At 36.7% G+C, this 26,869-nt stretch overlaps 1 protein-coding gene across 1 annotated transcript in view; it reads right to left on the reverse strand.

The window, feature by feature from the left end:
• The window catches only part of diaph3 (diaphanous-related formin 3), a 491,335-nt gene that overhangs the window by 412,785 nt on the left and 51,681 nt on the right, over positions 1–26,869 (reverse strand). The window contains exon 4 of the mRNA XM_073825458.1: positions 1,828–1,958. Within this exon, the coding sequence (XP_073681559.1) occupies positions 1,828–1,958 (131 nt within the window). The remainder of the gene's footprint in view (positions 1–1,827; positions 1,959–26,869) is intronic.

Here is a 26,869-nt window from a genome sequence, read left to right on the forward strand (position 1 = left end):
CACTGGGGACACACTTTTCAAAATCCCATTTGTGTCCCCCCACTTTCAATTTTTTTGTTAAATTAATGCCACCAAGACTTTTGTGCGATCGTTAAAACAAAACCAAAAGTAAAATGTGCACGTGTTCTAAAGCGAAATAATACCCCACATTTAGAGAGCGACTCCCCAATGTGCGCAAATTAGGCTACATAACATATCTAGGCTGTTATTAGTATGTAGGCTATAATACTGCCCTCCAAAGGCAAAGCGCAGTAACTACACATTTGGTCAAAATTGAGTTAAGGCTTAAAATGGGCTTTGTGACAACCGTTTTGTCTTGTGGCAAAGTCTCCTGGTTCAATTTTGTCCTGTTTCAGAGAAATGAGAGTGTCAAAATCGCAGTAACTACAAAATCCAAACTAATACCATATATGGTGTAAAAACTTTAAAGGCATTTTTCTCAGTTTCAGTGTTGGCATAGTTACTGCACTTTGCCTTTGTAGGGCAGAATAGGTTGTGTAGTTGTCTATAGCTCTGTTTAATGCTTGAAAATTCGGTCTCTATTTGCACTTTGAATATTGAGAGAGTAGCCTACTTTGATTATGGGTGCATTTATTGTATGCACTTTAGGGTTGTGCCGATAGACGATAGTATCGTGTATCGACGATAGTCAGAGATATCGCCTGTTGCTGATGCCTTTGACGATAGTAAGCCGATTATTATTATTATTATTATTATGCGTCAAAAAGGCACCTAACTTTAGCGATGCAGCGCTGAGAGTCGGTTCTAGGATGCCTCAGAAACTTGCCGCGGTATAAACGTGCAGTGAAAAAGGGTAAGAGATTTATTCATTATACAGTGTACATAGATTAAGTGTAGACAGTCATTAGGATAACAGAGGTAGTAAAATGTGGTTTAGGCTGAATTAAATACGATATATGAGAATCTGTCTGTATATAGTAAACATAAACATTCACCTCAGTAACATCTGTATGCGTTAACTACAATCACGATGCGATAAAATGGCGCTAAACATATGCACGTGAATTACACGGCACCGTTTCTCCACAATCAATATGAATTGAACTATAACATGTACTGATGACAAAGATCAGACATACAGCGGTAACATTATCGCAATATGATGGGTAAAGAAAGATACATTCATTTACATTCACGCACGCACATTTACCGCTCCCTGAAGATAGCAGAGAATGAAACCGAAAGTAAACTTAAACCTATCCAACAGAACTACCGTCAGCGCTCTGTACACGCACAACTTAAGTCACATGCACTACCCTTACAAAACGAATAAGGAATTTATTACATATTGACATATTTACAGATCATTAAATAAATTAGCACAATAGTATCGTGTATCGGCGATCTCACGGGCTGACGATAGGACGATATGAAAATTGTGCATATCGCCCAACACTAATGCACTTAATACGACTAAGAAAAAAACGTCATTTATTTTTTGTTATTCATTATGTAGATTGTTTAAAAATGCAGTGGTTGCCTGTAATAGAGAAAATAAACACCTTGTTCATGTACTTTTTTACATTTTCATTCATTCTTGTCCCTTGCTTAAGGCGTAACATAAATATTTAAAAAAGGCTTTCAGAATCGGCCATGAGACAAGTGCTGGCTGTTCTGCTCAATTGGCAGTTGTGGCGCTCCTTAATATTAATTTGGTGCTCCCATAAAATTTTTGGTGCTTCTAACTTTTTGAAGTGCTACCAAGTAAAAAAGTTACATTCAAACCCTGTTTAACCATAATTTTATGAAACTACAAGAAAACTTTTTTGGATGAACTATCCCTTTAATATTGTAAAAAGTGAGTACCTGACTGGGTTGCTGGTGAGCGACACTCTGAGGGAGTCCAAACAAGCAAATAGTCTCTCATCGGTGGCACCTCCTTTCAGCTCACTCAGAAACTCTTGAGGAGAGATCTGGCTGCTGCTCCTCAAACTACCCTGTCAGAGAAAAACAGAGAGAGAAAAAAATATTAGATGGTCGCTAACATTTTGAGTCCCATTTGACACATTTGGTGTTTTAATTGCATTATTAATTGCATGGCTGCAGAGAAAGTGATTTGCCTTAAAAGAGAATATGTGCTAATTATGCATTGAAAAGAAAATATTTCTGACTTGCAAATAATTATTACCCTCATCTACAGATTACTAAATATTGATCATCACCTTCAAACTACTTTTATTAGTTTGAAAGGTTTTTACTTTGAGAAGCCGGCTAATAAACATGCCAAAACGAGTATCTGCCGCTTGCCAGATTCGAGATTAAAAGCTCCTAGCATTGACAAACAAACAACTGTTTAATTACTGACTTAACAAAACTGCAATTACTAGAAATTAGTTGGCAAAACTCATACTAAAACAATAAGACAAAATTGAAAAATCAAGGCAAATAAATATTGCCAAGTACAAAATGAACAGTTAGTCAGCATCCTTATTCTAATGTTAGACTTGTTTTACCTCTTCCTCTTAATGCTAGAAGAACAACAAGTACAACAAGAACAAGAACCAAGCCGCCTTCATTCCATTTAATATCCTCTGACATAAATATCTAACAGAGGCTGATATTTTTTTCTTCTACTTTTGAGCCAGTAGGCCATGTTTATTTTTTTCCAGATATGACACAAATCATGATAAGAAAACATTTACGCCCTTCCAATTTTTCATTGTTTGAGGTTCTCAAAGGCACTGTGTGTTAATGAGGAAATTGATTATGTGCGATTTATCTTTCTGATTTCCACTCTCTGAAGATGCGGCAGGTAAAAATTGCTTTTGTGTGCTTCCACACATTTTTACATTTCCAAGTTATCTTGCGCATTAGAGCTGGGCGATATACAGGTATTGAACATATGTTTGCAAGAACACGGTTAGTAGTGGTGCTCAGTTAAATTAACTTAAGGAAAATATGATACTAATATTTCAAAATCAAAGTCAATAGCAAAATTGAGCCCTTAAAGCAGCATAAACTGTGACTGATGTTACAATACATCAAATACAGTCAACATTTAAATATAAATCTAACATGCTTTTCCTTAATATATACATGTATGTGTGTATTTATATATACATAATAAATATACACAGTACATACATATAGTATGTAAACAAACTTTTATTTTGAATCGATTAATTACAACTAATCGTTTTGCAGGCCTACTCACAATTCATATACAATGCTGCTCAAAAGTTTGGCATCAGTAAGAAAACAAATTTAAATGTTTTTAAGAAGTTTCATATGCTTATCAAGTTAAAAAGTAATTGTGCAATTTAAAATGACAGTTTACCATTTTAATATATTTTAAAATGTAATTTGTTCCTCTGAAGCAAAGCTAAATTTTCAGCATCTTTACTCCAGTCTGCAGTGTCATATGATCCTTCAGAAATTATTCTAATACACTGATTTATAATCAATGTTAGAAACTCTGCTTAATATTTGAAATAGATTTGCTAAATGTTTATTCAAAATAGATTTTTTTGTGGTGCAATATACACTACTATTCAAACTTTTTTTTTGATAGAATTAATACTTTTGTTCAGCAAGGATGTGTTAAATGGACATAAAGTAGGGCTGGGCGATTAATCGAAAAATAATCGAAATCGACATTCAGAACCTATAATCGTTCAAATTTTTCCAGGACGATTATTTCAATTACTTTCCCTTTAAAAAACACTAGCGCTCCGTTCCGTTATTCCTCCGACATGTCGATGGAGAGCTTAAACAGTATTTATACAGTAAAAAGTATTTACAGGATATACAAGGGTAATTTTATTTAGAGGAGATACTGCTTATTTTCTACTTTTAATATGAAAAACATTGAAAATTATTTATTTTGTTTCCAATAGTGCAAGTTATTTATTTTCACTAATTTAAGAAAAATGTGACTTTTCGTTTTAAGCAATGCGTGCTTTAATTTCAGTTGTTCAACACTGATGTTCAATTAATAATCATAGATAGTAGATAGTGTGTTTCCTTCAATTATTTTAAAATCAAGTAATGCACCCTTCATCCAAAAATCTCTCGCTTGTAATATGTGAACATATTTACTGTACAAAACTTGTCAGTGAACTATTAGGGCAAAAAAATAAATATTATATAAATATTATATAAATATAATTAAATATAATTTTATTAATAAATAAAATAATCGTTCATTAATCGTAATCGGGTTAAAATGTTCAATTAATCGAGATTTTGATTCTAAGCCAAATTGCCCAGCCCTAACATAAAGTGATAGTAAAAACTTATATTGTTAGAAAATATTTATATTTTGAATAAATGCTTCCTTTTTAACTTTTTATTCATTAAAAAAATATCACAGGTTCCAAAAAAATAATATAATAAAGTTTCAACATTGATAAAAAAAATAATAATAATAATAAAATCTGCATATAAGAATGATTTCTGAAGGATCATGTGACACTGAAGACTGGAGTAATGGCTGATGAAAATTCAGCACTGCGTCACAGAAATAAATTATGTGTATATTATGATAGGAAACCAATATTAGAAATTGCAATAATATTTAACAATATTACTGTTTTTTCTGTATTCCTGATAAAATAAATACAGCGTTGATGAGCATGAGACATAAAAAAAAAAACATTTAAAATCTTACTGCTCCCAAACTTTTGAACAGCGGTGTACATTTAATTCTTACATTTCGAAAGTGTTAACATTCCACCTTTAGTGCATGTTGGGCAGTGCAGTTTATGTGGTCGTGTGTGTTTTATTTCCCATGTACAATCTGCAGCTTCTGTGGTGTTTTTCTTCCACAAGGGGAGATCAAAATATATTTAAGACCTAAGGGATTGTGTTGCCCGCTTTGAAAGTACAACCAACAGGACATACACACAGAGAGGATGAGAGGAGCTTAGACTAGTCAAAAAGAGAGGAAGGGCAGAGCAAAATGCTTTTTGTTGTTTTTGCAGCATTCTGATTCTAACTTCAGACAACTCGCCCCACAGTGAACTATGTCCATTCAGCTGCCTTTACATACATCTGTTAGAAGTCTCTCTCTCTTTCTGTGCAAATGATTCAGCTTTTCTTGAACACAATCTCTTCACTACATATACATTTTTATTTTCTTACCAGGAATTGTTGATTCTTGCAGCCTGGACACAAACACGACCAGCGGGAGACCGCCATGGTCAGCGGCAGCAGGTCATTACACCACAGGATCGGCCCTCCTTATCCTACCCATGGTGCACTGGGCCTGTGGGCTGCTGCCCTGACTGTCCCCTCCACAGGAGACGGAGGTCTTAATCATCACATACAAGAGATACAGCTGCTTCCACTGAAAGACTCTCCGCCCATCTCTTGTTCTCTCTTTACTATCCTGTCCTTCCTTTATAGTTCTCCCTTTATCACCATGGTGACTGCTTTTTGTGACTTGAGGGAAGCAAACATTGGCTTTTTTGCTTCCCTTCCACTCAATAGCTGAATCCGAAGCAAAATATCAACCCGCACACAATTATATTTGAGGTTTCAAAAGAGATTCTGGCTGTTTAGATGTTGTTTTAAAAAATAATGAGACCCGAAGATTTCTTTTATCACTTTGGGCTACTATATATCAGGGCTCCATGCTTACTTTTCTTTTTAGGAGCACTTGTGCACCTAACTTAAATTTAGGAGCACAGTCAAAATTTTAGGAGCATCTTCTAATCAAAAATCTAAAAATCAGATTCCATTACAAGATGATATTTGACTTCTTAGTGCTTTAAAGAGGAATTTTGCTTTTTATGTCATCTTTTCAGATTTTTCAAAGCTTTTTAAGATTCAGAACAAGTAGAATAAGAATAAGTTATGAATCAAATGAAATCAGTATTAACAAAATGTATCTGTATTACAAAGGTGGCACAGAAGAACACAAAAGTGGCTTGTAGGTGTATTTTCAGATGTTTAATGAGGCTCAGAGGTGGCATGAGTGCAATCCAACTCAAATTAATGCTGAGATTAATGTTTTAAATATATACTTTGAATACAGAAATATTAAATGACTTAACTAAAAAGATACTTTAAACAATTAAACTAAACCTGCCAGTAGGCTGGCAAGTCACCGATTTAATTTCTGAATCATATCATTCATTTGATTCGTTGCAACGGCTGATTCATTCAGGAATAAAGCAAGTGACGGTCTTTATGAATCAGAAATTGAATCATTGACTCACTAGATTTGTTTAAAAAAGCATGTTCATTCATAAACGAATCACTGTGTTTGAATGGAGATGGCAGCGGCTCAGTTGTGACTTGTTTCAGACCATTTTTGATTATGAAATTAAAAAATCAGGCAATAGTGTTATAGTCAGACAAGGTAAGTCACTTAATATTAACTGTCACTCATCTTAGTTCATCACGATCTCACAAAGTTCCATTATAATCAACAAAGCTCTCTATACTGCTCAACGAATCGCTTATTTAGACTCTTTCTAGGCTAAAATTTAAGAAAGGATTTGTGAGATATGCCCATGATACATTACTTAATGTTGCAAAAATATGTAGAAATTGAGAATAGTTGCACACAGTTTTCAGTCGCAAATGTGACTAAAATGGGCGCAATATAGAGCCCTGCATATATAATGAGCGTGTTCTGAGTAGTGTACTTTTGTTACCTGTTACTTTTGTTACACATTAATAAAAAATAACACTAAAAATCCCAGAGACAACAAAAGATGAAAAGTCTTGGATAAAGGGGATGCTCGCTCAGGATCAAGCCGGCTCTTTGAAACCCGCATTATCCAAACAAATCTTTACACGTGAATATGGCTCGCAGCGGCAACATCAAACAACGAGAGTCTCACATTAGGCAGCCAAGTCATGATCTCTCAGCAGAAGCTCCAATCACCTGGTGGCGTCTTCTGTCAGGAATCACAGGAGCGAAGGTAAACATCCTGGAGCATGCCCTGGGTCACGGATCGACCTGTCTGCTTAGTGCTGAGCCCTCCGAGCCTGACAACAGGCCAATTAGATCAACTCTGTGCAGGTTATGACATTAATAAACCATGAAGCTAAGTTTCCTTAGGTAATTGTAGCTATCACTCCCCTTAAGGTGCTGCGAACCTGATTCTCATTAGTTAGTGGTGTCATTTAGCGGACAGTTTCATACAAAGTGATTTACAGTACGCTAATTGATGAGACAGTCCCACTGAAACATTCAGGGTTAAGCGCCATGCTCAAGGGCAAAATAGTAATCGACGTAACATCAGCAACTTCTAGGTCCCTAGTGGGTTCAAACCAGCAACCTGTGCGCTAATAAGCCTGGCTCTGTAAGTATCAAGCTAGCGCTACCATACTCTCAATGAACTTTAGTGGTCTAGACCAGAGGTGCGTTCCGATCGACAGGGTCCCTACGCAGTGTTCACTGCTCCCTACTCCCTTAGCACGGTATATCCGTTGAAGTGGACTTCGCTGACAATAATTGCTCATTTGGAATGCCCTGGAACGTCATCAAAGCAAATCAACGGCAGGGTCACGCATTTTATGATATAACATAAATAAATATTGTAATTTATTTTACTTTCAAATTTAAATACATATAAAATACATATAAACTTATGTATATAATAAATATAGTCAAAATGTATATGTTTAGACGGTTAATAGATTGTAGTGGTCTTATCTTGCGCACTTTCTTTCCAACACGCAAGATATATTTAAGTATCTTGTGGTAATGTTAAATAAAACAAAATAAAACATGATAGAGCCTCACCTTGCCGGTTTTACTTTCATTCATACAATACAATATGCAAATGTAACATGAATCGCCATAACCATTCATAAACACTCTAATTTGTATAATAATAACAACATTTATTGCAACCGCTCCATTGCAGAACCTTTAAAAAACTTTAACGGCTCTGCTCCATCCTAATTGGTGACGCGGTGCGCAATGACAGTTGGGTAATTTTCCCCGTCCACTTCCTGTGAAGTGATGTACCGATGTTCCCTTATTCCCTATGCCGTTCGCAGTGCCCTTCGAACTGAACATGTTCGCTCCCTTCGGTTTGGAATCTCATCTAAGATGGCGGAATACTGTGAAGTCCACTTCGCAGTCCACTTACGGTCGAATGGAACGCACCTCAGGTCTTTTCAATCATTACAGAAGACGTAGCCCGCACAGACTCAGTCAACCCAGAAACCTCCAATAACAAACAAACAAATGAAAGAAAGAACTAAAAGAGCAAAAGAACTAAAGAAAGACAAACAAATGAATAAATGAGTCAAAGAATCAAAGAATTAAAGTAAGAAGGACAGAATGAACAAACAACCCAACGAACAAACAACAAAAAGAAGAAAGAATGAGAGAAATAAGAAAACCCTGTGTTTATTCTCTAACTTTGTATGCACTGGGCTTGGCTTGCATGAGATATTATTGAGAACAGTTAAATAGAAGATATTAAAGTTTATATTAAAGCCTTCTGAGCATCAACAGACTGAACTTGAAAACTTTGTTAGATGATTTGTTTGTTCTAATAATGATTTTGGCAAGCACAGCCCATCCCCTGCTTTTCCTGTCTGCTCTGTCCTCTGCAATATTGTCTATAATTACATGCAAGCAGAAAACAGCAGCGCATAAGCAAATGTCAGACATGCTTAGGGAATTGATCATCCATTTAAAGGACAGGTCACACATGCCTCTAAAATGCCAGAGCCTCTCCCATCCAATCAGGGTGGAGAGCAACTGAGGGCATAAAAAAAAAGTCATCATCAAAATGTCCCATCAACCTGTTCAGCTTCCTGTGGTTGTGATAATTAACACTGTGTTATGGCCGAATGTCACAACATGGAGTTTCAGAGCCAAGAAAAGCCTCTGAAATGATGGTGCCTTAACTCCCATTGATGCATAGATATGACGATGATGGAAAATAATTAAAATGAGAAATCTTAAAATTAATATTGGCCACATCAAAAAAAAAAAAAAATGCAATCTCTGTAGTCGTGTTGGTTTCATACATTATTGAAAACAATTAATAAAATATTACTGTTAAAAAAAGTTTAATTAAATTAAAAACATTTTTCACATGTAAATTTGAATAAACTTGAGTTTACACATCCTAATCAATCAATTAATTTTCAGATATACTTTGTACACAGCATGGACTGTAATGCACACATTTTTCACACATTTAAGGCAAAATATCTAAAAAATTAAAAAAAGCACAGATTTAGTAGACAAAAATAATAAACAATAATATGTTAAAACAAAACTGCTTTACTGTATTTATTTCCAATAAGATATAATAACAAAGGTTATGACTAAATATCACAGCATTTACCAATAATTTTAGCTTTTTAAGATTTTTTTTGTTAAGGAAACCCGTTTTCGCCAATGAATAAAAAAAATGAAAAAAAAAAAAAAAAAAAAAATGTTATTGCCATTTAACAATTTAGACTTTTTTCCCAGAATTGCATGATACAAACTATAAAGTCAGAATTATGAGATATAAACTTGCAATTCTGAAAAATTAAGTCAGAATTGTGTGATATAAACTCAATTTATAAAGTCACCATTCTAACTTTTTTCTCACAAATGTGAGTTTGTATCTCACAATTCAGACTTTTTTCTTGCAATTGCGAGTTTATATTTGTCAATTCTTTTTCTCAAAATTGTGAGATATAAACTCGCAATTGCGAGTTATAAAGTCCAATTCTGTGGGGAAAAAAGACTGATATGTTCTCGGAATTGTGAGAATACCACAATTCTTTAATTTAATATTTAATAACTTGCAATTGTGAAATGAGAAATTAAGAAAAAAGTAAATTGCTAAATACACACTCACAATTCTGAGAAAAAAAGTCTGAATTGAGAGTTTATATCTCGAAATACTGACTTTATTTCTCAGAATTGCTGGTGTCTTGGAATACTAACTTTAGCAATTGCAATTTTATATCACGCAATTCTGAGAAAAAAAAAGTCAGAATTGTGAGTTTATATTATGCAATTCTGACTGTATTTCTCAGAATTGCGAGTTTATGTGTCTCAATTCTGACTTTATAGCTCGCAATTGCAAGTTTATATCCCACAATTCTGACAAAAAAAAAGGCAGAATTGCGAATTTGTATCATGCAATTCTGAGAAGTGTTTACATTATATTCAGTGGCGGAAATGGGCTTCAGTATTTTGTCTTACAAAATAGAATAAAAAAACACAACTCTGACCCCAGTACCACATGTCTAATAGTAATCCCAAAATGTGAGAGCTGTGAGTTTTTCCACAACGAGAGAATGCACAGTTCCTCAGAACGTGGAGGAAAGGGCCAGTCCTCAAGGACGCCAGTGTGTGCATGAGTTCTTGCTGCATGCTGCACATCTGATTCCACTGCTTGAGTCCTATGGGAGCTCATTTAATGTATCAGGTGTTGAGCTTTTTGTGGAGCAAATATCTGGGACATGCCCCCACCTTCCTCACTGCCATATTCTTTAACTGAACGTCCCAAAAAATAAATAAGATAAATTGTGTCTGTAAGTGACAAGATCGCCAATAAATTACAAAAATTAAATAGCTCAGTATCTCTCTGTACTCATAAGAGCAGAAAATAAAACTAAATCTTAGCATATGCGTGTGGCAAGCACGAGCCAAGGCGGTCAGTCCCTGAGAAACATGGCCGTCTGCCCAGGTCTTCTCCTGCGTGTCGTTTCTGGGCAAGTTTTTCCCCTGGTTCACGTTATGATTCATAATGAGCCAAATCATCATTACCCATCGAACCCTGAGATACATAAAGCCCACACGCACACTCACTGAAAGCGGTCCAGCAAAACCCCTTTAATGATTATGTACTAATCTTACACTAGAGGAGCAGACTTTGGCCTCAACACAGTCTAACTGTGAAAGCATTAGCCACAACTAACAAAAGACATTCTGAAGAATAATTTTGTCTGTACAAGGAAAGTAAATAAAGTCCAAAACTAAATCATTCAACAATATTTAAAATTGTTTGTTTTGGCCTATTTGTAGTGCGCCAGCCACCCAATGATAGCAATAAGCTTTGTGCTTTTGGTACTTTTAATATACAACAAAGTCTCAGCTTTCAAAATCTCAAAACGTGGCAGGACAGATTACTGTATTCATGTGAATCAATTGACTTTTAGATTACAACAAGACATTTCATTAAATTATACTGTTTTCTATGTGAAAATTCCACCACATACTCCACAAAAACGTCTACAGTGTCCAATCTTCATTCCTCACATGTACTTAAAAACAACAACAATAAAACAAGTGGACTCCAAGTTGTTAACATAAATCACATTGTTGTCTTTAAGGTATATAACTGACTACTCACAAGCCGTTTTATTCAAGGTATAATATAGTAAATGTTTGAAAATAATATTTGACGTCTTTCATTTCTTATTTGAAGTGCACCAGCCACCCAGTAATCGCAATAATTTTGTGCTTTGTTGCTTTCAATATAACAGCTCAACTTTCAAATTCTGTCAGTTTCACGAAATACAAATTATAAATGTGTTTTTCCTCATTATTTTAAGATTATAGCACGATAAAAACGGGAAGGAACAGCAGAAGGAATTAAAAAAAAAATACTCACTGTAATCAGAAAGATGACTGATTCACATTCCGCTTAAACTTAGGCGAATACAGCGATCTGTTACGCCACATTAAAAAGCGTAAAAAACATTGTAATAGACATATTGTTTGTATTTCACTATAAAACTGACAGATTTTGAAAGCTGAGAAATTGGAATATATCCCCGTTGCTCCCAATCCGGGCCATTTACATGCGCAATAAGATAGGACACACTCACAAAATATCTATAAAACTTCGACTTGAGTCCCGAAACCCTTCTAATTGAGTCCCGAAACCCTGTGACTTGAGTCTCAAATTTTTTATTTTATTGTCAAAATATTTAAACTTTATTCTCGAAATATTTAGACTTTACTTTAAAAATATTACAACTTTAGTTTCGTAATCTTAGATTTTTTTTTTTTTTTATAAATGCCACTAAACCGCCGTCAGACTTTTCAGTGTGCTCCACAGAAGACAGAAATGCAACAAGCAATCATGAGATTGAGTAAATGATGACAGAATTTTCATTTGTGGCTAACTATCCCCTTAAAGGAAGAAGTCTAGGCTACATTTTAACCAAAGGTGTAGATGCTCTATTCTTCTCTGCTGCCATGCGATTACAAATCATTACAATGAAAAATGTCAAAGTAGTTTACTGACTCGATGGGATTGCACATCTTTGAGACCTTTAAGGGTTTTAAAGCTGCAATCTGGATTTTGATGACATTTATTTTGGACTAATTTCAAATTGACTTCACGATTCCACTTGGCAAACTGGTTGTGAAGGCTGGCAGTACACAGGTTTCTGCGCTTTTAAAATAAAGTGCTTAGCCCTAGGCTTTTCTAGAAGGTACTAGCATATAATGTGGTTTTCTCTCTTTAAACCCGCACCTCAGCACAAACTCAGAAAAATATATATCCCCCCCCCCTTTCATCTGTGGAGTTTAATATGTGTCTCTTTCAAAATAAACTTCAACTTCCTTGGGTTATTCTGCACGGTATTAGTCTCCCAGATGAATTGCTAAGGAAAATGTTTGCCCTGGGCATCAGATGGCCTGCTAGTGGACTAGCCACCGGGGAGCACTTCAACACTGACTCCCCAATTACAGACTCCACTGAGGGAATGGATGTCCACATCCTGATATCAAACACAGAGGGCCACTTTGGTTGGAGAGAAAACAAGATCTAAGAGCTCGGAAGAGAATGTGTGCATAGGGCTTTTAATGACTAAGGATTTCGGTTGTTGAACTGAGACACAATGTACTCGGGCCCTATTGTCCGCTCCCTGGTTCCCATTCATCCTTTCTCCTTCCCTCCATCCTAATGATTCATCATATTTGGTGGTGCGAGTGGGAGGTCCGCACCGTCTAAACAGCATCTGACATTATTGAGATACAAACCACGCAGGAACTTCTCCATTTAGTGCCTTTAGAGATGGCATTAAGAGAAAGAGCGGAAGGAGAGGAGCACCGATACAGCCCTCTTCATCAACACAAAGGCTAACCTTAATGCATAATGCAAATGAGCAAGGCAGCATTTGCTCAGCTCTCCTTTCAGCGCTCTGATATAATTAAGAGCTCTGGGGCCTGAGTATTTGGGCTCGAGAGAGGACTTTTTTCCTCCCTTCTTGTTCTCTTTCCTTCTCCCTCTCCATCCCACTTTCTAAAGTCCTGAACGTGCGTATTAAATCACCATCTTGAAGAGGTACTTATGGCTGCCCCGACAGAGTTAGAGTAGCTTTTATCATGTCAAATCGGAGAATTATTCTGTGATCTATATTCAATTAGACACGCTGACTCTTCGCAAACGGAACAACACTCCCATTAGTCTCCAAATTTCCATTTTAAAATAGAATCATACGCCGCTGACCTTCATTTGGAAGAAACAGACACTAAACAAGAACACAGATGAGTATCTGCAACAACATTTGAGAGTCCTTTGCTTTGGATGGCAATACTAATGTCACTGCCAAAATAAACAGATCAAGGCAATGACAAAAAACAGACACAAACAAAATCCACCACACGAAATGAAAGCATCACTTTAACTTCATCCTTTCAAGTTTCAAAAAGAACATTAAATATAATTGCGCATCAGCTCCTTTGACTTAAAAACAATACAGCGCTGTCATCTAGCTGAGGTGACGGACCAGAGGGAGCATGTTTTATTATGAGAAAGAGTCGGAGCCCAGTGGAGACTTCAGTCAAAGTCTGCAATTGCATGGTGCCAAGAACAGAGACGTTTTGACAAGATACAGCCCATAAAGCTCGTCTCCCATTATGTCCTCAAGCAACTCTATCAAAAGACAATTTTTCAAAACAAAAGACTACAGCACTGTACTTCCCTTGCCTAGCTAGACATGAGCGTCCAGGCCACACAAATGGACACATGACAGTTGCATGTGCTCATTTCAATTGAAATGGTGTAGAAAATGACTCTGCAGATTTCACCAAAAAACAAGCACAAAAATGCATAACATCTACCAGATTCTCATCCACAACATGAGCTTCTTCCGCTCACAGACAGCTGACACAGCATGCAGAATGTGAGGAGAGATGCGTGGAGAAGCATGACATGGCCTGGGGTCTGTTGGTGGGTGTGGGGGGGCCTCACATCAGCCCTGACTCAAAGCACACTATGGGAGAGAGGCTTGCCTCCATCCGAAGTTGGTAAAACAGAGTTAAACACAATGACAGCAGCAGAAAGCCTGTAACGTGCAAGACTGTGTATCCGTTTTCTGACTGAACGAACTGCAAATACACACACAAACACACACCAAAACACACACTCAGACTTGGCTTGTTTTGCAGCTCTCCAGTGCCATCTAGGGGTTATAGAAAATCAGAGGGAAAGCTGTTGATGAGTTGGATATTACAACTGAAAGGAGATGGTTTATGACTGCATCAGACATCAAATTAATGTTAAAAAAAAGTATATCTCACAGATTGGTTTAAAAGTGGCATTAAGAGTACTTGAATGTGTTTGAAAATTCTCAAGGAAAATGTATTGAGAAATTATGCTATAAGAAGGTGCACAATGGAATATAAGCAGCATTTTTATCTTCAGCTCTCACGGCTTTAATGCAGCTCAGTCTAAGAGAGATACTTGGCTGATGCAACAACATCATAATGACTGTCATGGAAACAGGTTTCTTAGATCATCACAAGAGGGGTCATGCTGATTTTGGTCCAAGTGCTCATTTAGCCCGACTTATATTCAAATAAATGGAATGGTGTTTCTAAATATCCACTCTTACTGTTGTGTAAAAAAAATTCAGACAACAATATTCACCTGGTATTGTTTCCATTTAGAGGTTCTTCAAATGAATTACTTGATATGTTGCACTGCCCCTCAGTGGTCATCCAAACAAATCAAATCAATCAATCAATCAATCAATCAATAAGCAATTTGATACAATATCAGAAGAACAGAATCTAAACAAGTAATATTTCATGGGTCTTATGACAAAGATCTACATTTTATTTAAAAGAAAAAAATACAAACGAATAAAACTCTAAACTTGTCTAAAAATGATGTTTCTTATAAATTCAAAAGCCTTTCACAGAAAAAAAAAAAAAAAAAAAAAGAGTCAAACTTGAATGGCATGAGTGGGAGTAAACCATAGCAGTTTTTATTTTAGGGTGTACTATCACTTTAACAAAAGGAAACTGTTTCAACTCCATCTATTTACCGACGTGATGCTGAGACCAGCGTGATGTTTTATAGCCTTTATTGTAAACAGATAACACAGTCTACAGTCGAGAGCAATTAGGAGGCGTTTAGCATTCTTTGTTTGCTGTGTACAATCGTTGACAGGCAGGCATTTGTTTTACTTTGCTAATAATCGATCTGTTTAACAATCAATCAATCATTTTAATTGTGGTTTCAACAGCGCCTGAAACCTGGAAACCATTGTGGTGCCGTTGGAAAAAAGGTTTGATCGATGGAGGGTTGTAGATACGGCACCCAACCTCACCACTGAACTGACGACCTGAAATGGAGAACAAAATTTAGCACACACCGATTTCCACAAAAACGTTTTTTTCCTTCCGGTACTGCGGATTTTGTCTTATCCAGATGCTGATAATTACACAGCTCTCAAAAATCCAGTACATGTGCTTGAATATCCAAACAGGCACAGCAGACGAACGCACCACTTTCCAATCGACGCCTACATCCTTCAAAATCCAATTTAGAAAGTGAGCGTAGGAAAGTCAGGCTTGATGCTTCTCGGAGTCCGCAGTGCATCCATACAGGGGCATCAAAACTAACAAACAAAAAACACTCCCCCACCCCTCAAAAAAAGCCTGACAGTTTGCCAGTACATACACAGATGTACACTTTTCAAAAGGCTGACAGGCTGAGATCTTCTCAGACATGTATACGAAAGCCCTAGCTCATCTTCCACCACTGTGCTGACAAGAGCCCTCTGCCTCAGTAAATCTGTAGGCCACCTCACCGGGATCGAGAGAGGGAAAGTGTGGGCATTGTATCGCGCCCCAGTGCCAGAACCACATGTACCTCTCACGCACAATGCCCTACAGCGCGGCGTTTTTCAACCTATTACCTCTCATTATGGGGCGCAAGCGGGAATGGGGAGCATCTCTGAAACACACAGAGATAATTCTGCCTCTCTTTATGCTCACTCTAGAAAGAAGCATGAGGAAGAAACAACGAAATGGGAACATGACATCCATGTCAACCAAACCTGACCCTCTGTGTATTGTGAGAGGCTTCTGTAAGTTTTGAGCTATGAAATAGAGACATACTGTAGAACCTGTAGACTTCATATCACACAGCATAACTACAAATAGACATTCTAAAGAACTGAATAATTCTGGCTTCTAAAAGGATCACTTCCAGAATAAAAATTTCCTCAATTTACTCATCCACACATCATCCAAGATGTTGACTTTCTTCAGTCGAAAAGAAATTTTTGTTTTTGAGGAAAACATTCCAGGATTTTTCTCCATATAGTGGACTTCAATAGAAACCAATGAGTTGAAGATCCAAATTGCAGTTTCAATGCAGCTTCGAAGAACTCTACACAATCCCAGCTGAGGAATACGGGTCTTATCTAAAGACACAATTGGTAAATAAAAAAAAAATGTTAATAATTTAACCACAAATGCTCATCTTGCACGATGCGCATCTTCGACTTCACATTGGAAATGCAGGGCTCTACATAGTGACCATTTCAGTCAGATGTGCTGTGCATATCCATTCAAACACAGTGTTGTTTCATTTATGAATAAACATGCGTTTTTAAAACGAATCTAGTGAGTCAATGAATCCATTACCTATTCATAAAGACAGTCACTTGATTTATTCCTGAATAAATCAGCTGTTCGAACAAGTGAATTTTTTTTTGTACAGGGCGTTTGACCTTTTTTGCACGTTCGCTTTGTAAGCACTGAGTCAGTACTTCCTACGTCTACGTCACACATGACCAGACCTTTCCAAAGTCAGGCTAGTGGAAGATGAGCATTAGTGTCTAAAAAGTATTATTTATTTATTTATTTTTAGAAAATGACCGATCGTTTCGCTACATAAGACCCTTATTTCTCAGCTGGGATTGTGTAGAGCCCTCTGAAGCTGCACTGAAACAGCAGTTTGGATCTTCAACTTGTTGGCTCCCATTGAAGTCCACTATATGGAGAAACATCCTGAAATGTTTACCTCAAAAACCTCAAAAATGTATTTTCATCTGAAGAAAGAAAGACATAAACTTGGATGACATGGAGGTGAATAAATTATCAGGAATTTTTTTTTTCTGGGAGTGAACACATTTTTTTTATATTTTAGAAATATTTGGAAAAAAGAAATGCAAGTCCACTGGCAACCAAAAGGAATTATTTTTTTTATACTTTCACCTAAAATAGTTTCAGAGGGCCAAAACAATCTGTCATTAACAAACTTTGATAACTAAGAACCGTTACTGGAACCAAATAACGTCCAAATCAACATGAGAAGAACTTATATGACAAATGGTGATGGTTTTGTTTGATTATCATTGAGGCTGACGCTTCCTAATGAATGTAGGAAAATAATAACTATATTAAAAAACACAAGTGGTGATGGCATATAAAAGAACATTGTCATTGCTTGCAACACACAATAGAAATAATTAATAAAAAAGATGATCGGGTCACAGAGCTACATGCGTGTGGTCAGTTAAAATGGGCCTCACGATTGCGCCTTTAATTGCTTATGCCTTCTCTCTCCGTTTGACGGCCATACCTCCATTGTCACCATCACAGCTCATTGTCATGCAAAAGCCTGATTCATTAAAATACACTCCATTACCAAACCTACAGTGTAATTATGAGATAAAGAATTTATCACATGCACTGAAATGCAAATCAAAAAGGTGTTCTTTCTTTCTCCATTAAAGTAATTGGTTTGCAAACACAGCCTTTCAGCAATGGCAAAAACTCAATTGAGAGTAGATTGTGGAAAGGCTATCATGGCCTTGTGAAACCTTGGAGGGAATTACAGAGCTGCGCTTATGGGAGTTCCAGCATCAGGGGATGGAGAGGAAGAAAGCCAAAGATATGACTGCAAATTGAACAACTAAAAAAAAAAAAAAAAAAAAAACCTCAGCCATTTTTTTCTCTTCAGTTGGAGTTGAAGAGCAGCACACTACGTTTGAGAAGAGTTAAGGTGAAGATGGAGAGGAAAGGGTCTGATCTGGTTTAATATCATGCCTGTCTTATTTCATTGTGCACCTGCAATTTTCAAAAAAGCTTTTGTCGACAATAGAATTCACATTTATCTGGCAATTATCTCCTGAAAGCCACAGGGGGTGCGTTATCACGATAAACCATCAATTTTCCATAAAGGAACATTCAAGCTATTATAATACTTTTCTTTGGAAATTATTCCTAAAAAAGGCAGACAAACGCAAGATGTGCAATTAGTCAGTAAGAACGGAAATGATTTTTCAGCAGCGTGACGCGGTAAACAGGTGCACAACCAAAAACTGGTTTAGCCGTCTTTCAGAACCAAAATAGCTAGAAGTGTTCAAAGCTGAAATCGGCACCTTTTGCAACACCATCACCACTGAAATGAATTGACTTGGTTTAGGGACTTGCATTATTTACTAAAGAAACTGAAAAACACTAATTTGTAAATCAATCAGGTGCAGCCTTTCAAGATTAAAAACTAGAGAGACATAATTATTCATGTATCGCTTTATCTTTTTTTCCCCTGTTGTTCACAGACAGTTCAACAGTACTTATTGAAGTATTAAAAGAACTATGAAGAGACCTTGAAGAGGGGATGGGGGAGAAAGAAAAGAAGGGTGCATAATATGCAGAGTTCTCATTAACACATTAATAGCAGCATTAAAACAGGTGTGCTGATGTTTTTGAGTTTTTAAACAATGAAAATCCCTTAGTGAGACCTACATGTATTATAAATTCTATTTAAAATAATAATAAAAGAAATGAATGCTTAGCTCAACTTTTTCCTGATTCATTAAAACCACAACAAACGACAGTCTCTACACTAATAATCTGCCTTTTAATCAGTGCTAGTCTAAAATGAGCTCACACATCTTTCATAACCTTTAATCCTTAGATTTAATCCTTCAAAGTTTTCCATAACATCACCGTATTAAATGAAAGTGTGGGTAACTGTAAAAACATTAGATGTTCATTTTAACTTGTTAAACTTTTGCCATTAGTAGTATTCATTTTATCCATTCAGGTTGAGTAACTGAGGCTCTCAAAGTACTTTTTATAACACGCACAGGGAAAATTAACAGGGCACGAATCTTATACAAATGTTCTTACGCCTGAGATTTAATCCAAAATATAGAATCCTATCTGTTTAACTCAATACACCCTTTCAGGTTTCTCTCCTTTCCAAGAAAAGCTCTGTGCAAGCTCTGTGAACTTCAAGAAATTTAGATTAAGCCATAACTTAAGAGGCAAGGTGTGAGCTACACTTAAAAGGTGCATAAATGTCAAGTGCTTTAATACAGCCATAAATAAAAGAGATAAAATAAAGAATATGAATCTTGTGTCACATACAGCCTAGGCACAGACGTGTCTATCTGCGGGAATTAAGAGATTATAACGAAATCTCACCATCACTTTTTATGGCAGGCTCACAGCAGATAGCGCCTAACTCCTGTCTGGAATCCGCTGGGGTCAACCGTCGACAAATGGAGAAGTGGAATTTGCGGGTTATTGGTGGAGGATCTGTAATAGGGCTGACATTTACCATCAGCCTCTCCCTGATAATAATGACCATTTCTCTGTGAAACACAAAAAGGAAAGATGTCCCGAACTCCTTATACGATAAACCAGAAGTTCATAAGTAAGAATCAGTCAAGGACGGGAATTAACTTCGAAATCTGGAGTGGATAGCTGCCCTTCAACCTCTCCTTAGGCTCCTATGAGTGCTGCACGTGTCCCACTTGCAACCCTTTCAAAGGCAGGTCAATGGCAACAGATAATTAGCGCAGTAACGTATGATTAGCTGCATAAAGACATTATAAAAATGGACTATCCTGAGGGCAGGGAGAGGTGTTTCAGCACAGACGTACTCTTGAAAGACTCAAGAAGGTGAAAAAGGTGCTTTCTAAGCCTGAGAAAAGACACAGGCCACTATAATAGGGATTTGACCCAGCTTTTAGAATTTTTCAGTAACATAGACATTCGCCACTACAATAAAAATAGCACTGTGCATCATTCAGATATACAAATGTGTATACAGTACTGTGCAAAAGTTTAAGCCACTAGTATTTTCACCAAAAAAATGTTTTAAATCAGTTATTTCTATCTTTTGTTGTAGTGTGTCAGTTGGAAATATCAGTTAACATTTCCAAACATTCATTTTGCCATTAATTGCAATAATCCAGAAAGATCCACATGAGATCTGATCTCATCATCATCCAATCTGGAATGACATGAAGAAACAAAAAAACTGAGACAGACTAAATCCAGAAGAACTGTGGCAACGTCTCCAAGAGGCTTTAAGAAACCTACCTCCAAAGTGTAGCGTCTGGACCAATCAGACACACAATTGTTCATTAGAGAAACAAATAATCACAGACCCCCTTTACCCAATCTACCACACCAGGTGCTGGGAATTCTCAAATGCCCCACCAGGACACCTCTGCCAGACAAGATAAACTTTAGGACACAAAAAAAGTAGAGAGAATCTTCCCCAACTAATTCTCTCTAAAACAGACACATACTGCCACAGTAACTGACTTCTTTCATTAATTCTTAGACAAACCTTTCTGTGAATGCACACACATATCCTCAGATCATTGTGTATATTATTACTGTTCATGCATTTTGTCTTTTGTATTGTGTTATGTTTTTATGCATGTGTTATGATTACTATGTAGTATAACCACACATATACCATGTTTGGTATCTTTGAATTCGTATTTTGATTATCTAAAAGGTGATGTCTATTATATGTTGACACCCATGCAACATATTAGAGTTTTAAGAATCTTTAATAGTTTTGCATGAACACCCAATCGCGATGCACATGCAAAATACCTTGCTCACAGACAGAGTCGTAAACTTTCCCTCCAAAAGTGAATTTTACCATTGGCTCTCTGACCTTGCAGAGATGTAACCTCCATAGAAGATAAAGGCTTCACACAGTGACCCACCTCAGTTCTCAAGGCATTTCTCAGGGATTTTTACTCTCTTCATTCGCGTTTCATCACCTTCCCATCTTCTAAATCCCAGAGCCGGCGCATCCGCGCTGGGGCAGGACTCAAACACGGTCAGTCAGTGGTTCGTTTAGAAACTAAGAGGATGCGCTAGAACTCTCCTAGACCTTTTAAGCCTGCGCCAGGCCTTGCGGCCTTGTCCTTCCTTTCCTCAAAGATTTATAGGATTTCAGCTGGGTCTCTCGCACGCTCAGACCGTCATTCTTCTTTACTTTCCATCTGGGAAGAAACTCCCATCACCAACGAGTCAGGAAATCTTTGGAATTCATCACTCTTCAAACTCGGAAGAACGTGATCGCAAGTCCAAAACCTTGAAACCATCAAGACTTTCATCCGAGACTGCATCCAGACACTCGTCAACAATCAAGGCAATGCAAGTATCGTACATTTTCCTAAACAAACAGAGGTTTAGTATAAGTTGTAAACCCCATTGTAAAACGGCACTGATGGTTTCATTCAGGTGGTTAACTGACTAGCCTCATTTTACCGGTTTCTCTAATGGCTTTTCACTTTCCGCTACAGTTACTACTGGCAGCTGATATAAATAATTGTAAATGATCATAATTAATTGGAATTATTTATATAAATTTCCCTTAAGCTTTGTAACTAATTCGCTACAAAAAAAACTACCTTAAAAACTTAAAAGAATGTCATAAAATCTATTTGTGACATTATTTTTGACAGCATCCTAATTTTACAGCAAGTGCCAAAAACTTTTAACAGCTTTGTAGGTAGGTGAAGCATTCTCTTGAAGCATCTTGGAGATGTTGCCACAGTTCTTCTGGATTTAGTCTCAGTTTTTTTTTCTTCATGTCATTCCAGACTGGATGACAATGAGATCAGATCTCTGTGTGGAGCACTGGTTGTCGTCAGACTCCTTGTGCAAACAAAAATCTCACTGGATTATTACAATATATGGCAAAATTAATGTTTGAAAATGCAAACTGATATTTTCTACTGACACACTACAGCAAAAGAGAGAAATAACTGACTTAAAACCATTTTTTTTTTTTTGGTGTTGAAAATACTAGTGGCCTAAGACTTTTGCATAGTACTGTATAGTCAGCTATGATAGATTTTAAGGAAGTCGAAGATCATAAGAAAGAATAAAAGAAGTCCTATAATGACAGAAAATGTAAGTATGCTACAAGTTTCAACATGCAGATAACAAGGCTGTGTGGGAGAAAATGAGGAGGGTACAAAAAAAAAAAAAAAAAATCACCATTCGGGCATCCATTACTATCATTCTTCTCTGCACGTTTCCACGTTGTCAGGAGGTGCATAACAGAAAAACAAATTGTAGAAGGCAAGTGAGGTAGAAAAACTAAATAAAAAGAAAATATTGCAATGCAGCTTCCCACAAATAATGAATGTTTACCTCTATAGCAGTTGCCAGGGGGACAGCAGACATTTTGCAGCGGAAGAAAAAAAAAGATAGGCTTTTTAGGTTGTAAAATACATGGCATTATTCACTTCTAACCAGGATGTGATTGCTGGCATACAAAAAGCACATACAAACACAAACCCACTGTTGACAAAAAAAAAAAAATAATGTATGGAACTCTAGAACGAGTTGAAAATAATCTAAGCAATTCAAATCCAGTTTTTCAAATTAGTTCAGGTGTAGGCCAGGCCATGTAATTTAAAGTGAAAAAACAAATATGAATACAGACACAAAAGAGCCTGGTCAAAAGAGATTCAGCGGTAAAAAAAAAAAAAAAACGAAAAAGGTTTTGTGTGTTTTATGAGTAACTCAAAACATTCAAAAGTGTTAGCTAGTTTCCAAGATCTAATTTAGGCTATAATTAGGCCTTCTTTGAATTACTACAAGAATAAAACGTTGTTAACAGTAAACTATGTGCACTAAAAACCAGTGAGTTTATGATTATGAGAATGAATTAAAATAATATGATACCAGTTTGCAATATCAAGCAGGATAACTGCAAAAACTTGTGGTGCCTGGCAGCTGGCAAATATCATCATCACAACAATTTACACCCAGAAAACACACGCTCAGAGACTGAAAGTAAAGACGCCACAAGAACGCAAATTTCCACATCCAGTGGGCACAAGGAAAATCACGTCTACTGAGTTACAGACAAGGCGGCAGAGACGGATCAGCTCACAAAGTCTCAATAACTCAGCCGAAAAGCCCTGCTGAACTCTAGAATGTTCTTCACTGGTCACTTCACATCGCCAGTCGTCTGAGCTTACCCTTTCCCTCCCGAAGCAAATTAGTTTTAGGGACACCCTCCGGTGTTGATGTGTTTCAGGGTTTAGACAAGTAAATGCGGTTTTGATTGCTTGGCGACGTCCAGCAGTGACCTCTCAGCATCCCGCTGGTCAAGAGAATTAAGAGGAGAACAGAATGCCACCGTTTCTCCCACCAAGCCCAGAGAAAAAGACCCAAGACTGGACTAATAAAGCTTGCCAATCTGGCAACCGCTGAGCTTTTCATTTCTCTAGCCTCAGCGATGAGAAACACTTGCTGTGACCACTGCTTAAGACCCCAAGACTCCACTGACATTTACTCCAGAAGAGAGGACGGTGTTGTGTCTACAATGACAAGGCAGCCGCATGGTAATAAGAATGTGTGTGTGTGTGTGTGTGTGTGTGTGTGTGTGTGTGTGTGTGTGTGTGTGTGTGTGTATAAACACATTCATGTCTGGCTTTTAAGTCCTACTTTAGGAGCTGCTTTTCATAAGAATTACCATTACTGATCTTCTATTAAAAAGCAGGTAATATGGTTTCTTAAAGTGTCCTAATATTGAGTCCCCTACAACAGGTTTAAAGGGGTCCTATTATGCTCTTTTACAAAGTCTTTATTTTGTTTTTGGGGTGTACTTGAACACGCATTATTTTTCACATTTCACAACTGTATTGTGATTGGTCAGTGGTCCCACTGCGTTGCGATTGGCAAACAGCGTAGACCGCGTTCCACCCTTCTGCGCCCCCTTCTCAAAGCAGCAAACTAGATTAAAGTGATTCTTACGTTTTAAATCTGGATATTTTTCTTACAAAAACATATCTGATCACTAAAGGAGGCTTTTACCGACATGCTACATGCTAAAGTTAGGCGAATCCCCCACCCGCCAACGAATTGAATTTCTGTAGGTGGGATACCACGTTGTGACATCATTGCATGCGGAAAACAAACGCTGTAGTCCAAATGAGCCGTTCGTTGTAGTTCTTGAAAAGGGACTTTTTAAAAACTAAATATCTCCCTTTGGAGTGGACTTTGAGATTTGTAACTTTGTAGATGTTTATGCCCAAACGTAAACACCACACACTGGCTAAAGTTCAAAAAGTGATAAAGCATAATAGCACCCCTTTAAATGCATCTAAGGTCAGAAAACATCTTAATTTTCACAGAACATACATTTATAGTCATTTGTCAATGATTTTGAAATGGTTCGTTCGAACCAGCTTTGAGCGTAATATCTGTAAACCCCTCCGTTAAGCCTACTCTGCTCTGATTGGTCAGCTGGCCAAGCCTTGAGCAAGTTAGCAAGCGCTACCATCTGTGTTGCAGTTGTTACAAGTCCAGTTGTTTTTGATTTCAGCAGGCTGAAGCGACCCCAATAACATCATATTTAGCCCCTGGAATGCGAATTTTAAAAAAAGGGTGTATTTTTCATCCTGGAACGTGATATTTAACAGGAGACCCCCTTCGAAACGCATTTGGGATAGTTTTGAGTAGCAATCGGGCAGGGTTTGTTTTGAAAACCTGGCAACCCTGATGCACCTTTAAATAAAACTATAATACAGTGCTCCAACCCATTCTTAAAATAATGACATAAAAACATTTTGTTTAACACTAATGCAAACGATTCATGCTCACAGCTAAAGTTTAGCTGCTAAACTGTGAACACATAAAACAATAATGGTGGATACGTTAGCCGAGTGCTAATATGACGGATGAAACAACACAGTTTGTAAACCAAAATATGTCTAAGTTACATTTTTTATTATTAAAGTAATTAGAACAATGACAGCCAATATTAATCTACATATTCGTAGGAAATAGTGGGTTCAAAGCGAATTATCAGAACTATTTTGGCAGTAATATTGTGCTTTACCTAGAAACCTAAAGCTGCACTACATCACATATTAGCACAATAGATATTTTGAGCACTCATTTGAAAATGTACACACAACATATCAATCATAATTACAGGTTGTGGTTCGGAGATGCTTGTTAGACCAAATAAAGAAGATTAGAAGCCAAAGAAGACAAAAGCCAAGATTAGAAAAGCAGTCCTCTGTAAAATGACTAGCACAAAACACAAGGTTTGAATTGTATTGCTGTGAAATCATGGAAAAAAAAATAATTTTAACCAGTGATTCTTTAGATCATCATCTTTCGGCAATGAAAACAAAACTTGCTTTCACGGCTTAGAACATAGCGTCTTCAACATGCAAACACACTAACTAGCGGAAGTGTTTGTGAGCTATGCTAATGTGTTACCCTGTAACGTAGTTCAGTAACAGGCAGAAGATTTCGAAAATATGATGACTCGTTAAGACAAGAGTCGACTCTTTCTTTTGAGAGACAATATCTTTATATATAATGCACTTTTCTGATTAACAACTTTGCAAACTGTTACGTAACTGCAAAAAAATATATTTTTCAAAAACCCTTATGACCTGCTCTTTCAAGTACTTGCCTAAAAACCTCAATAAACACGTGAATATAAAACACATGCAGCTGACTATCTTCCAATAAGTGTTTCAGATTGTTTAGGATTCATAGAGGGAGCTGATGGTCTGGAAAAGTTTGGGTTTGGATATTTCAGGGAAGATTAAATGACCCTTCAACAGTACACAGAGTGAGAAAGAAAATCTTAAAAAGGGCCGCATAGTTATTGGATGCACACTGAGACCAAAACCAGATGAGCACAGTTATAGCCTCAGGTTTGTATAATCGCGTTTCCAAGAGAAATAGTAAGTACGGAGCAAAGCGAGTAACTGAGTCACTGGAAAATGAAGAAGGGGTCAGCTGAGTTGATGAGCAGGCAATGTGCTTTGTTAGCTAGCACATTAAAATTGCTGCCAATTAATTCCTGTCACTTTTAGAGAACTGAACGCCTATGTAGCATTTTACAGTAAGGAAGCTAATTGGGTGTTTTCAAGAGGAAGAAATGGGTTAGAGGTGGAAGGGATATAATAAGAAAAGCAGACAAAAAATCAGATTAAGGAATTAAAAAAAAACAAGAATGCTCTTCCAATGTTTACAATTACTTCAACAGATTGCCTTTACTAAATAAACATTTTAAATTAAAACTAGATGCATGCATAATAAATATTTTAAAATGTACAGTTGTTTGCACTACTTTATGTGCCAAAAATACAAATGTTACAAACTGAGATTTTAACACAATAATAAAAAAGGAACGCAGCTTGAAAGCAGCTGGATGCAAATTATAAAAAAAAAAAAAAATAGAAACAATAAAAAAATAAGTGTCAACTGGTCAGAGATAAACGCATTCAGTATCCTAAACATATTTATTTCATATTTATTTATGCAAATGCTTTGGCTACTTTTTCCAAAACAGATTATCAACATGCTTTGTTTGAACTGAGATTTTAAAGGAATAGTTCACCAAAAAAAATAAAAATAAAAAATAATAAT

The sequence above is a fragment of the Garra rufa genome, chromosome 20, assembly GCF_049309525.1.
Source record: "Garra rufa chromosome 20, GarRuf1.0, whole genome shotgun sequence".
Classification (NCBI taxonomy): Eukaryota; Metazoa; Chordata; class Actinopteri; order Cypriniformes; family Cyprinidae; genus Garra; species Garra rufa.